The 13600-nt window shown below is 42.0% G+C and overlaps 1 protein-coding gene across 2 annotated transcripts in view; it reads left to right on the top strand.

The window, feature by feature from the left end:
- Positions 1-13600, top strand: part of ATP10B (ATPase phospholipid transporting 10B (putative)) — a 443815-nt gene that overhangs the window by 400597 nt on the left and 29618 nt on the right. For both annotated transcript variants that reach the window (XM_085617824.1, XM_085617825.1), the window contains 2 exons: positions 490-805; positions 7328-7404. In XM_085617824.1, coding sequence (XP_085473950.1) covers positions 490-805; positions 7328-7404 — 393 coding nt within the window. The remainder of the gene's footprint in view (positions 1-489; positions 806-7327; positions 7405-13600) is intronic.

The raw sequence follows: 13600 nt of genomic DNA, 5'->3' as shown, positions 1-13600 counted from the left end.
ATGGAATGCTGTTCTGCATTGGAACCTCTTACCCCACGCACCACATACTACAACATTGGAATGTTGGCTCCTCCATTACAGACCAGGCTCAGGGCTAATAATGGCTGTTAGAAGCCTTCTGCTCCAACATTCAAATGTTTGTCTGTTTCTCCCTTTTTAATGTAGAACATTCTACGTTCAGTGGATGGAATGTTCTAATAGCCTTTCTACCTTGGGCTATACCAGTTGTTAAAGGCCCTCTCTCTCATAATAGGGCCTCGCCCGGCGCTCAGGCCAATAACTCCTATTCAGATCCTTTAACAAATGGTTTAGTCTTGTGCAGCGGGCTATGGACCTATATTAAAATGCAAGAAAGATCTGTAAAATAGTGCATTTAAGTTCTTAATTTAGTGTTGTCACTTCAAAGAAAAGCATAGCTGGGTGTATGACTGTGTTGATTGCTGTACTCTGTCCTAATGTGTGCCTTCACGCTCTTGCTTTTGTGAACAGGAGACCTGCGAGTCATTACTTGACTGCACTTTTGAAGAGGTTAAGAAGTTCTGCAAACCTAAGAAGGTGAAGCGAGGCCTTTTCCAGTGGCGTAAGAACTCTTCAACAGTGGGTCCCATGGCAAGTGGCCCACACTTTGGCTTAGTGATCGATGGGCGGACGCTGAGCGTAATCTTCCAGGGTGGTTTGGAGAAGAAATTCCTAGCCCTTGCTAGCTGCTGCCGCTCGGTCTTGTGCTGCCGAGCCACCCCACTTCAGAAAAGCATGGTGGTGAAACTGGCACGGGACACAATGAAGGTCATGACCCTCTCCATTGGTAAGTGCCTTGCTGCGTCAATAGAATGCTTCACAAGTTGAGAGTAACAGCCAGTTCTACCATCTTTTGTTATGTTTCAACACCGAAAAATATATAAATCACTTCATGCAGTTCTTATACCTGTGAATTGTAACAATTAATCATTTTTCTTGGTTTGAGTTTCTTTCGATTTCGAATTTTTGCATGTTTCCAATGACATCCAAGCATTTTGCTTAAATGAATGGCAGGACATTTTATTTTCGCAACACCCATTTACATTTAAATGGCCAGTGAAAACCTTTTTCAGTTAGAAAATCACTGTTGCTAGATTTTTCACTTCTCTTGTTACGATTAGTTTTGTGACACAATGTTATATTGTTTTTAGTTTTACAGACAGACACTCTAACCAACACTAACCACTAAAACACACATGCGAGCAAACATTTCCATGACGAGTACACCCACTCAATCAAAGATCCACCCAAAACCATCAGAAAACAAAATCTGGTATGTGAGGAGATCTTTAAGACCTAGACGTGAAGGTACCTACATTCAGACAGTGCTGAAAGGCCATACAGCTCTACACAAATCTGTTACGTCCCACATATGGGACTACCGCACACGCGGACACAGTGAAAGTGCCAGCTTCACTGGTGGTTAAGAACTTCAGGTTGCTGCAGCAATTTACAGGTACTTTGAAATCAATCGCTAAGTATAGAGAGAGCATTCTTTATATACTGGTCTGACAAAGGCACTAGAGAGGTCAAATGGGTGTCTCTAGCCAGACCTCTAGTCTCTAATGATCAGTATTAGGGAGCAGATTTGTTCTTGGAGCTCTCTTCACAGATGAGAAACTGAACTTTGAACATGGCCTCTGATTTTATCGACTTAAACATATTGCTTCATTTTGGACAAACCTCTTCTTCTCCTTGTACCTCCATTCTCTTCTTTGCAACTGCTACAATTGAAAGGACTTGCCAAAGAGAACAACACTATTTTATTTGCATACATCTATATCAACACCTATATGCATATATATGTATGTGTACGTATATTTGTGTATGTGAGTGTGTGTGTATATGTATATATATATATATATGTATGTGTATATGTATGTATATATATATATATGTGTATGTGTATATATATATATATATATATATATATATTCAGTGAAAAAACCATGGGTTTCACACACGTTATAGTTAGGAATTAGCATTTAAAAAACCTTGCAAATTCAGTGAAAAAAACATAGGTTTCACACACGTTATAGTTAGCTGGACATTTCACTCGTAAAAAACCAATGAAATTCCCACGTTATAGTTAGTTAAGCTAACTATAACTCGCGCACCCGCAATCCACTGCTGATGACGTCACATATTACATCACTCATGACATGGTCAGTGACATCACTCATGACATCACTGATGACATCTCAAATGACATCACTGATGACATCATCCTTGTGACAGAGTGGCAGACCTCCTCTCACCCTAATATAACCTTTGAAACACACATTCAAAAATAGAGACTAACATTTTCCAAAAAATGGACATACCAATACCAGTTACAACAACCTCTTCAGTAATTCTAAGATCCACATACACATCCACACATTCACGAACAGTCCTGTACAGTCACTCATACATGTACTCATTCATCATATGTACTCATACACCTATATATCCTGCTACACAATGCCACTCATCCACAGAGTTACTGACACACATAGTCACTCATGCTAATAAAGAATCAAACATCAATTTACTTGCATATACAGTTATACACACACCACCAAACTTACTTCAAAAGAAACTTACACATACTTAGTCTTTTAAACAATCACTTATAGAAACACATACTTATTCATACAGGAACTCTTTCAATCTCTCACTCTCACATATACTCACTTATATACACCAATAGTCACATATATTAGTTTAAAACATATGTAGTTACTCATAAAGACACTATTGAAACAGTCATTCACTCACTAACACACCCATACACATACTCATCCACCCATACAGTCCTGCACACATGCTGTCTTCAACACATACAACCAGTGAGTCACTCATACATGCACCTATGCACTACGTAATACCCCCCACCGAACCATGCAGACACTCAGACTGATACTCAAAAAACCACCTAATATCCTATATAAACACCAATGTAGCTGGTCACCAACCCATGCAGCCACTTATACACAAAGTGAGAGACTGATACAGATATTTACATATTTAAACATTACTCAGTAAGCCATATATTCACTAAGATACACTTAATCAGTCAGTTATACAATCAATTTTTCAGAAACAAATCATCCATTTAGACACTTCTATACCCATTTATTCTTCCATCGTCCGTGATATATACATATATAAAACATATTTAATTTTCAGACAAATACACATTCACTGGATGATGTCATCAGTGATGTCATTTGAGATGTCATCAGTGATGTCATGAGTGATGTCACTGACCATGTCATGAGTGATGTAATATGTGACGTCATCAGCAGTGGATTGCGGGTGCGCGAGTTATAGTTAGCTTAACTAACTATAACGTGGGAATTTCATTGGTTTTTTACGAGTGAAATGTCCAGCTAACTATAACGTGTGTGAAACCTATGGTTTTTTCACTGAATTTGCAAGGTTTTTTAAATGCTAATTCCTAACTATAACATGTGTGAAACCCATGGTTTTTTCACTGAATTTGCAAGGTTTTTTAAATGCTAATTCCTAACTATAAAGTGTGTGAAACCCATGGTTTTTTCAGTGAATATATATATATATATATATATATATATATATATATATATATATATATATATATATATATATATATATATATATATATATATATATATATATATATATATATATATATATTAAAGCTCCAAGGTGCCCACAGGCAAGGTTGCACTCATCCAGCAGCACTTCACTTACAAGCGGGTAAAGGACATCACCGCATGCCGGTCTGCAGCTCTCATGTCTCGATTTAAAGCCTGACGCGTTTCTGAGCCTTCGCTCGTCTTCAGAGGCTCGACTTGAGTATGGCGCTTTGACACTCCCACTATTTAAACCATAAACGCCCAGGATTGGGCAAACTCCAATGAGTTTGAACGCACTGCATTGTGGGACTAATAGTCCGTGTCATCTCCCTGTATGGGTGCGTCTCTGCCATTTCACAGCCCTGGATGGGCCCCGGGATGCAGGTGTCCATTGAGCTGCAGACCGGCATGCGGTGATGTCCTTTACCCGCTTGTAAGTGAAGTGCTGCTGGATGAGTGCAACCTTGCCTGTGGGCACCTTGGAGCTTTAATTGACACGCGGCAGCCCAGCCGCGAAGGTTTGCACCCCCCCGAGAAAAATGGGGGTCACGGGGGCCGGAATTCGCCGAGCCTCTGAAGTGAGGCAGCAGCCGAGGGATCAATGGACACCTGCATCCCGGGGCCCATCCAGGGCTGTGAAATGGCAGAGACGCACCCATACAGGGAGATGACACGGACTATTAGTCCCACAATGCAGTGCGTTCAAACTCATTGGAGTTTGCCCAATCCTGGGCGTTTATGGTTTAAATAGTGGGAGTGTCAAAGCGCCATACTCAAGTCGAGCCTCTGAAGACGAGCGAAGGCTCAGAAACGCGTCAGGCTTTAAATCGAGACATGAGAGCTGCAGACCGGCATGCGGTGATGTCCTTTACCCGCTTGTAAGTGAAGTGCTGCTGGATGAGTGCAACCTTGCCTGTGGGCACCTTGGAGCTTTAATATATATATATATATATATATATATATATATATATATTCAATGAAAAAACCATAGGTTTCACACATGTTATAGTTAGCTGGAAATTTTACTGATAAAAAAACAATGAAATTCCCCCGTTATAGTTACTGTAGGCAACTATAACTCACGCGACCGCAATCCTCTGCTGATGCTAATACTGTATTTAGACACTTATTTGCCCATGTCTTCTTCCATTAAATTTTAGCTATACATATTTACAAATTTTTTTTTTTCATAAAGACACATATGTCATCAGCAGAGGATTACGGTCGCGTGAGTTATAGTTGCCTACAGTAACTATAACGGGGGAATTTCATTGTTTTTTTATCAGTAAAATTTCCAGCTAACTATAACATGTGTGAAACCTATGGTTTTTTCATTGAATTAGCAAGGTTTTTTAAATGCTAATTCCTAACTATGGTTTTTTCAGTGAATTTGTACGGTTTTTTAAATGCTAAGTTACTTTACGCCATTCGTGGCGTGCACGCCCACTTAACGCAGTTCGTTCCGTGCGCGCACGGTGCGCTTCGCGCACCGCGCGCCCACTTTACGCAGTTAGTGTCATACACGCAAGGTGGGCACGCAGTGCGCTACGCGCACCGCGTGCCCACGTTACGCACAGTGCGCACATGGAGGACATATTATGCGCTTCCTTGTGATAGGTAATCTGTTAAATTTAATTTGTAAGTGATGACAATAATATGCCATGCACAGAGAGTGTTTTTTTTTTTTATTAAAATTTTTAGCGTAAGCGCACCGTACGCGTACGGTAAGCGTAATCGGCGAAATTTTCAAAAAATAAAAATTTACCGTTTTTGGCCTTGGGGATCTTTGAGGACTCAACTAACATGGCTATGTGCATGGGCGCTGTCTAAACAGCCCCTTTATATGTTTTTTGCCTTTGTTTACAGCCCCCCCCTCAGAGTGCGAGAGAGAAAATGGCGGCCGCCGCTTCCTGGTTTCGACCGATTCGAATGTTTACTTAGATGTAACAGCCAATCAGAATCGCGCTCGCGCACGCCACCGTACGCGTACGGTATGCGTACCGTAAGCGCACCGTAAGCTGGCTCAGAGATATATATTGATTTAAAGGCTATTTTCTCAGAATCTACTGAACAGATTTACACCAAACCTACAAAAGGCACTTCCTTGACCTGAGGACTACCTCTCTGCCAAATTTCTAGTAATTCTGTTCAGCCGTTCGGGCTGTAGCCCTGTCTAAAGGTCCTATGGAAAAATGCATGGGAAAAACGCGTTTTGGGACCCCCCTTTTATCTCAGCCCCCGCTTGACGAATCACCCCGAGACTTTCAGGGTAGGAGCGGAGCGTAGCGCCCCACCTATTTTGAAAAATTCGCGAGGATTCGTCGACCGGCGCCAAAGTTATTCAAAATAGAATGTTGCGGATTTCCTATGGAAACGTGGTCCTAACTATAACTACCTACTGGCGACCGCCAGTAGGTAATATATATATATACATATATAATATACCCTTTCAGGGTTAGAGTAATGCATAAAGTATGCAAAAAAAGAAGCAGACAGCTTTGGGTAGTTGCCAAGTTTAGGTGCTCCTGTATAGAGCATCCTACAACACTAGCGAGGCTCCGAAACAGCTCACCTCAAATGTCTGTTTTTCTAGCAAAGTTTTTAAGCATAGTACCAGCACAGTGCTATCCACACTCAGCTAGAAAGGGACAACGTCATTTGCCATTTCTACAGTGAAATCTCAAAACATAGGATTAGCACATTGCCATCCATGCCGGGCTGTAAAAGGATAAAACCCTTTTACCACTCTAGGCACAGTATTACTGCTTTGAATTGGTAAAATACCATCCAAGCCAACCTGAAATGAATAAAAGCAACCCCTGACACATGTTTAGCTATCATAGCTCTTCTGAGTGTCGCTGGTGTTTGAACTACCCAGAGTACGCTGCTTCTACATTTGTGCTCCTGGGCTTTAATGTCTTCAGCAAGAAAGATTTTGAATCCCGCAAGTGCAGTCGCCCTCTACATAACATATAGTTTATCATTTATAGCTTATTTTCACAGAAGCAGTACTTGCTCTGTATCTTCATCACTCCCATTGCAGTCCTCATGCTTTGAAATCTGATTTTCTTCAGCTTCGGTCTGCTAAAACATAGGGCACAGCAGACCCGCAGATGAAGTGTCGTCTTGCTTGGTTGTACCATCAGATTTCATAATTGCCATTGTTGAATTGGAGTCTGATTTGTTTGAAAAGCTAAGACTACTGACATGTAGGTTTTAATAAAATCCAGCAACGTTGGACCGATCCTGGAAAGAATACATTGATGATTGCCTTGACTTCACCACATTTGAGAAGGGAAGGTGATTGGCTACCCTCCCCCATTCCTCTCTGTTTCTAGCATGCACTAATAGAAGTCATTGTTTTTCACCTGATTTAATGCCAAACACCTCTGATGAGGTTTGTTCCTCTTTAGAAACATTCTCTCTAGACATCGAAGACCACGCTATGCTTTAAACAACGTCTTACTGTTCAAGCAGCCAAGCAGCTTGAACCCAAGGGTTTTTGTGTACTTGTTCCAAACATATTCCAGAAATTGAGACTGGAATGGTGATTCGCCCACTTTCAGGATATATTGTGAAACAAAAAAATGGCCTCAAGTTCTGCAGCTAGCTTGTAGTATTGGTTGGTGACATAGGTCACTAATGTTTTTGTGTGTTACAATGATTTCCTGTCACATTTTAAAAGTAATCTTATTCTTTCTTACCAGGTGATGGCGCCAATGATGTCAGTATGATTCAGGCTGCTGATGTAGGTATTGGAATCTCTGGGCAAGAAGGAATGCAGGTATGTGGAAGAACTTTGTTATAGATTTTTTTAACTGTATGTCAGGACTTTTACCCTCATACATCTATCTTAAATTTATAAATTAATTTGGTAAGTCTTGTGAAGCGAATCACTTTCAGGAAAGTTAGTTTAGCCTTGCCTTAACAATGATAGCATTAGCATTCATTCACTTGTGGCCAATCTGATTGGTGGAGTCCAACAGATTGTTTTTTTTTACTTACCACTCTGCTCCCTTATAATTGTGTGCATCACTGCCAATGCTAAAATGACGTCAATTCAAATCAATAGTCTTTGATGTGGCACACCCCAATAAATTATCCGTGCTAGTGATTTTTAGGTCTCGCCTGATCCAGCGCATGCGCTGGTCTGGCCGAGACATTTAGTGTACGGGTTTTCAAAGTGCTGCCACACGGCCTAGCGCTTGCGTTCACGCGAGCGTGCATGCGCGCAGCCGGCAGCTTTCACTTTTTCCGCTGCTGCGCACGCACCTCTGCTTTCACGGAAATAGTACTGTTTGTTTTTGTCCCCCACGCTAGCGTTGGACTGTGGTATTGGTATAGCGCACAGCAGCCTTTGGCACTACCTCGTAATGCATTAAATGTTTCTTTTTGCACTGATCAAAGTTTCATGCAGGCGGTATGGTTTAGAGTTGGATGGCATCTCTTGAACCAGCTGTACCCAATGGTACCTGGTTGCCAACAATGCCTGAAGTGCGCAACTATGAAATCCTTCCACAGGCTCCTGTTCGGGGCCGCAGATTTCCTCACCGGAGCACAAGGCTCACTCGCACTTCCAGAAGCCAAACACGCCTCATGCAGGACAGGATCTGCCTACCAAGTCCCTAGCCCCACCACGGTCACCTCAGCTGGTGGGCACTGCTTTCCCATCACAGAGCGCGTCTCTCGGCCGCACGTCCAACTCCCGCTTCTCTCCCTTCCCCGTCTCCCCCCTCCCCGTCCTCCCCCTCCACATATCGCGTCTCGCAGCCGCGCGCGTGGCCAATGCTTGCTGTAGTTTTATATTGAGCGAACGGGTCCCGGGGCTATTGGAGCGTGAGCACCAGATAAATTAAACATGGGTTTTAGGCACGTGGAGATTAAGTGATTTGCCCAGAATCACAAGATGTTTAGCTGACACCAAGAATCGAACGGGTGGTTCCCGAATTCCCAAACTCCACATCACATACCCCGCCTCACTACACCAGGTGAGCATGTTCCAGTGTTTACTGGAAAAGCTTCGCCTTCTGAAGCAGCTGAAAGAGTGTGTGGCGCACCCCTGTGGTTGTCTCTGCAGAGCCTTTGAGCCCGAACGTTCTCCACGACTCTGTCTGCAGTTCTCTGTGGTTAAAAATTAATAGGTGCCAATAAATTAAATGTTACCAAAGCATCAAAGGCGGGAATAAAAAAAGAGCGCACAGTGCTCGCGCAGACTCTCGAACCCAGAGAAGTAAACAGAGCGAACGTCCTTGCATCTCGTGAACACACGCACATGAAGGACACACTGCCGCAAACTAAGCGATATATTGTTCATATACTGCCGAGGCCGCTCTTGCTGAAGATGAGCGCGTTTGGTCCACAGTTTGTTATTAAGGAGCTGAGGACAGGAACATTAAACAGTTTGCTGATTTGAAGAGGTTTCCTTGCATGGCTACAATTAATGTAGTACAAAACATTTATTTGGCCATCCGTGTTTTCACGATCATTCTTATTGTTCGATTAGACGCTTTTGCGTAAATGTTAATAAGCCCCTGTAAATATCGTTTAAATGCGGTGCTTTGTTTTTTTACATTCAGTTATAGCTTACTTAGCATCTGTCAGTATATGACGCTCATCAAACTGTGTGTGTGCGTGTACATGGCTACACGTAATGTACTAAAATAGAATGCAAACACACGTCTTTTATGCACAATGTTAGTGCATAGTATCCTCAATAGATGTATTACTCTCATATATCTATTGACTGCCATATCATTCCATCAACATGTAGCACTTATTTAGCAAAACCTATACATGAAACATACTCCACAGAACATACAACAAGCATTGACTTAGCCAATAGGTCTCGCTTTTGGGACCTTATAAGTATTTAATTATGCAACTGTTTCATGGCTAAACACTTATAAGGTCCCAAAGGCGAGACCTATTGGCTATGCCAATGCTTGTTAATATATCTTAAAAGGAACTTGCATCCTGCGTTCACTTTTTATTGGTCCGTATGCTTTCCAGTTTACTTTCCTCCATTTCTATTGGTTGTAGCCTCTTCTCCCTTCTGTATTTGTCTTATCAGTTTCCCATAGCCTAACTACTCATTCCCATCCGCATTGTTGGTTTGAACCTTTTTTCTTTTGGTTAACACTGCCTGCCGTTTACATTTTGGTATCTTTCCCTCTAAGCATCTAATATTGCCATATTTTACTACTAAACAGGCAGTCATACTTGCAGTTACCTTGCAGTTAAACGGGGCTTGATTTATATGGTGCAGTAGGTGCAGTGGCTCATAGGTCAAAAGCTCTAGGGACCCCTCTAAACACAGATTATTGCTAAATTGCACTACTAAACAGACAGTCACAAGTGCAGTTATCTATCAAGCACTAGGGTCATAATTACAAAGGTGCAGCAAGCGCAGTGACACCGGGACCAAAAGCTTTAGACCCACTATTAAACACCTAATATTACTATATTTTACTAAAAAAAGAGGCAGTCACATTTGCAGTTACCTTGCAGACACTAGGATCATGATTTAAGTGGTGCAGCAGGTGCAGTTACTCCAGGGCCAAAAGCTCTAAGAACTTCTTTAAACACCAGATGTTACTATATTTTACTACTAAACAGGCAGTCACAAGTGCTGTTATCTTGCAGGCAAAAGGGTCATGTTTTGAATGGTGCAGCAGGTGCAGTAGCACTAGGCCTAAAGGTTGTCAGAACTCCTCTAAAATCCTAGAAGTGCTATATCTTACCACTAAACAGGCAGTCACAATTGCAGTTACATTTCAGTTAAAAGGGGCTTGATTTAAACGGTGCAGCAGGTGCTGTGGCAATTGGGCTACAAGCTCTAGGGACTCCACTGAACATGTATTATTGCTAAAGTTTACTACTAAACAGACCGTCACAAGTGCAGTTATTTAGCATGCACTAGGGTTATGGTTACAATGGTGCAGCAGGGACCAAAAGCTCTAGGCACACCACTAAACACCTAAAATAGCTATATTTTACTAGTAAAAAGGCAGTCCAGTGCAGTTACCTTGCAGGTACTAAGATCATGATTTGAATGGTGCAGTGGAACTTTGTTTTCTTACGTTAAGGCTGCACAGCATTTACTGTTTACCACTACTTCTCTTCCCTTGGCTGCACACACTTAAAACATGTTTGTTTAACTCTGCTGTAGTGGGCAGAACATATAACTAATTTTCACATTCTTTATGATATTGTTCTGCTAATAAACATTTTTCACTGAAAATTGCAAAAAAGCGTTCAAGATGCATAAGACAGAGGAAGTTACAGCTGAATTATCGACATTGAGGGAATGTAAAATACAAAAGAAAACCGAAACAAGATCAAGGTTTTTTTGACAGTTGAGATCCAGATCAACCATGTGGGTCAGAGAATGACCATTGGGCATGGAGCGACGACGTTTGCAATCTCTGCTTCCCATAAGATTACAGATTAAGAGGTGGCCCTGCATACCATACCAAGTCCTGGTCCCAGAGTAAGCAGAAGTAGCTCAAGGATTCGGGATTAACAATCAATGATAAAACATATGAAGACACTGAGGTGGATCAGGAAGAAGGTCTTGAGGGTAAAGAATTTTTCGAGGCACAGAGAGAAAAAATGCCTAAGAGGATGCTGAAAGACGTTGTAACAAAGAAATGTCAGGTAATTGTCCCTGGATGCATAGCGACCGAGTCACAAGTCTCGAGTTTTGACACTGAAAACCTTGTTGTCTAGAAGAAGGCAGAAGTCACAAGAGCCTCATGGGTCAAAACAAAGGGATACAATTGGAAACTGACCCTCAGAACCAGCCCCAACACCAAAAGTTGAAAGGGAGTTTGGGAGGGAGAAAGAACCTTCTGTGTAGGAAGCTTCAACAACTGACAACAATACCAAAGAAAAGACTAGAAGCATCGACATGGGGGAAAAAAAAGAGCCAGACGTCAAGACGAAAAGACAGCAAAATGAAGGAATTCATGAGAAGAAAATGAGAGTTCAACAAATCCTTTAATTAATACAAGATCCCTCTAAAGACTCCACAAGAGAAATGCACAGAACAATAGGATACGTACTTGGAGGCACCAATTAGTCCCAAAACGCCGAAGGAGGTTAAGGAAGAATTCTTCCAATATGAGGAAGAGGAAGGACTGGTCGAGCAGGATCCCTCCCAGGAAGGAGAGTCTACAGAGGAATGTCAAGACCCCTACACAGGTTTGCTGGAGGAAGGGGTAAGTACATATCTGGCTAGGTACCCCCTGATGGCATCATTGTGATAAAGAGGGCAACAGACACATATGGTGCTCAGCTTGAAGATAAGCAGTCAGAAACATATTTCCTGCTGGAGTCAATATTACCTGATAAGAAGAGAAGTCAGTTCTAGTCTGTTACCCAGTTTCCTGGACCAGGACCGATAGGCATTCAAAGAGCTTGCAGCTGGCAAAGCAATCACATTGAGAGTAGAGTAAAAATACAGATTCTTCTTCTTGGGGCAACATGGCAGTAGACTCAATAATCGAGTCAACAGCACCTAGGAGGGCCAATACTCCCACCTCAGCAGAATCCCCTCTTGATAATGAGAGTAAATGGGTGAACATGGTAAGATGAAAGAGGGGGAGGTCAGCAGTAATGCATAGCAATGCTCTGTTAAACAGGTACATGCATCAATAATGGGACAACATGGTAGGATTTATACAATACACGTATCCTTTTGTTCACAAAGTGGTCCGTCAAGCACACCACCAGAGTAGCAGCATAGCTTGTCCTCATAGTGCACCTTTTGTTGAACCGGCAGAGGAAAAGAGACCACCCCAAGGGCGAGTGTGGATCCTCCAGCAATTGAACTTACAACACAATCCCTCCTACACAAGTCACTAGTAGGAGGAAGGATCTGAAGTTTCCTCCAGGAATGGAGGAAAATCAACTCCGACAAATGGATACTAAATCAGATCCAATACAGTTACTACAGAGAACTGCAAAATAGACCACCTACTTACAATAAGACTATGAGCAAAGACAAAAAGTTGAGCTTGAGAAAAGAAGTCAAAAAATTATTTAAAAAGAGGCCAATATAACTAGTACTACCAAAAAATAAAGGCAAGGAGTTTATTCCACCCATTTCCTGGTACCAAAACCGGACGAGACATAAAGGCCCATATTAGGCCCAAGGGCACTCAACAGATCTTTCAATACACAAAAAAGTAAAAATGGCCTCACTACAAGAAGTCATCCCTCTCATGCAGAAAGAAGACCACCTGACAAAGATCTAAAAGATGCCTACTTTCACATATCTGTGAACATGGAACACAGATGTCATTGAGCATGTCATGAGTGATGTAATATGTGAGGTCATAAGCAGTGCATTGCTGTTGTATAATTATAGTTAGTGAAGCTAGCTATATATATTGAATTTCACTGGTTTTGTACAAGTGAAATATGAGCCTAACTTTAACGTCCCTGTAACCTTTGGTTTTTTTCAGTGAATTTCTATGTTTGTTAATATTGTTTCCGAACTGTAATATCTCTGCAACCTTTGGTTGTTAAAGTGAATTTCTAAGGTTTTTTAAATTGTATTTCCTTACAGTAATCCACCACCTTTGAGAGTGAGTTTATGAGAGCGTACATGAGTGTCTCAGTGGGTGCATGAGGGAGCGCAGGAGTATCTCAATGGGTGTGTGTCTCTGTATGGATCTTTGAGTGGCTGCATAAGTGTCTCACTGGATATGTCATTGGGTGTTTGAGTGTCTGACTGGGTCTGTGAGTGGGTGCATGAGTGTTTGAGTAAGTGTGAGTGTCTCAGTGGGTTTATGAGTACCTGAATGAGTGTGTGAGTCAGTCTGTGAGGGAGTGCATGAGTGTCTGAGTGGGTGCATTAGTCTATGACTGGATGTGCAAATGTCTGAGTGGGCGCATGAGTGGGCGCATGAGTGTGTGGGTGGGACTGCAAGTGTGTACGTGAGTCTCAGTGGGTTAGTGTGTGGATGCATTCCCTG

The sequence above is a fragment of the Triturus cristatus genome, chromosome 7 (assembly GCF_964204655.1).
Source record: "Triturus cristatus chromosome 7, aTriCri1.1, whole genome shotgun sequence".
Lineage (NCBI taxonomy): Eukaryota > Metazoa > Chordata > Amphibia > Caudata > Salamandridae > Triturus > Triturus cristatus.
Note: the sequence above shows the minus strand (reverse complement) of the source record. Positions and strands in the feature narration are given on the sequence as shown.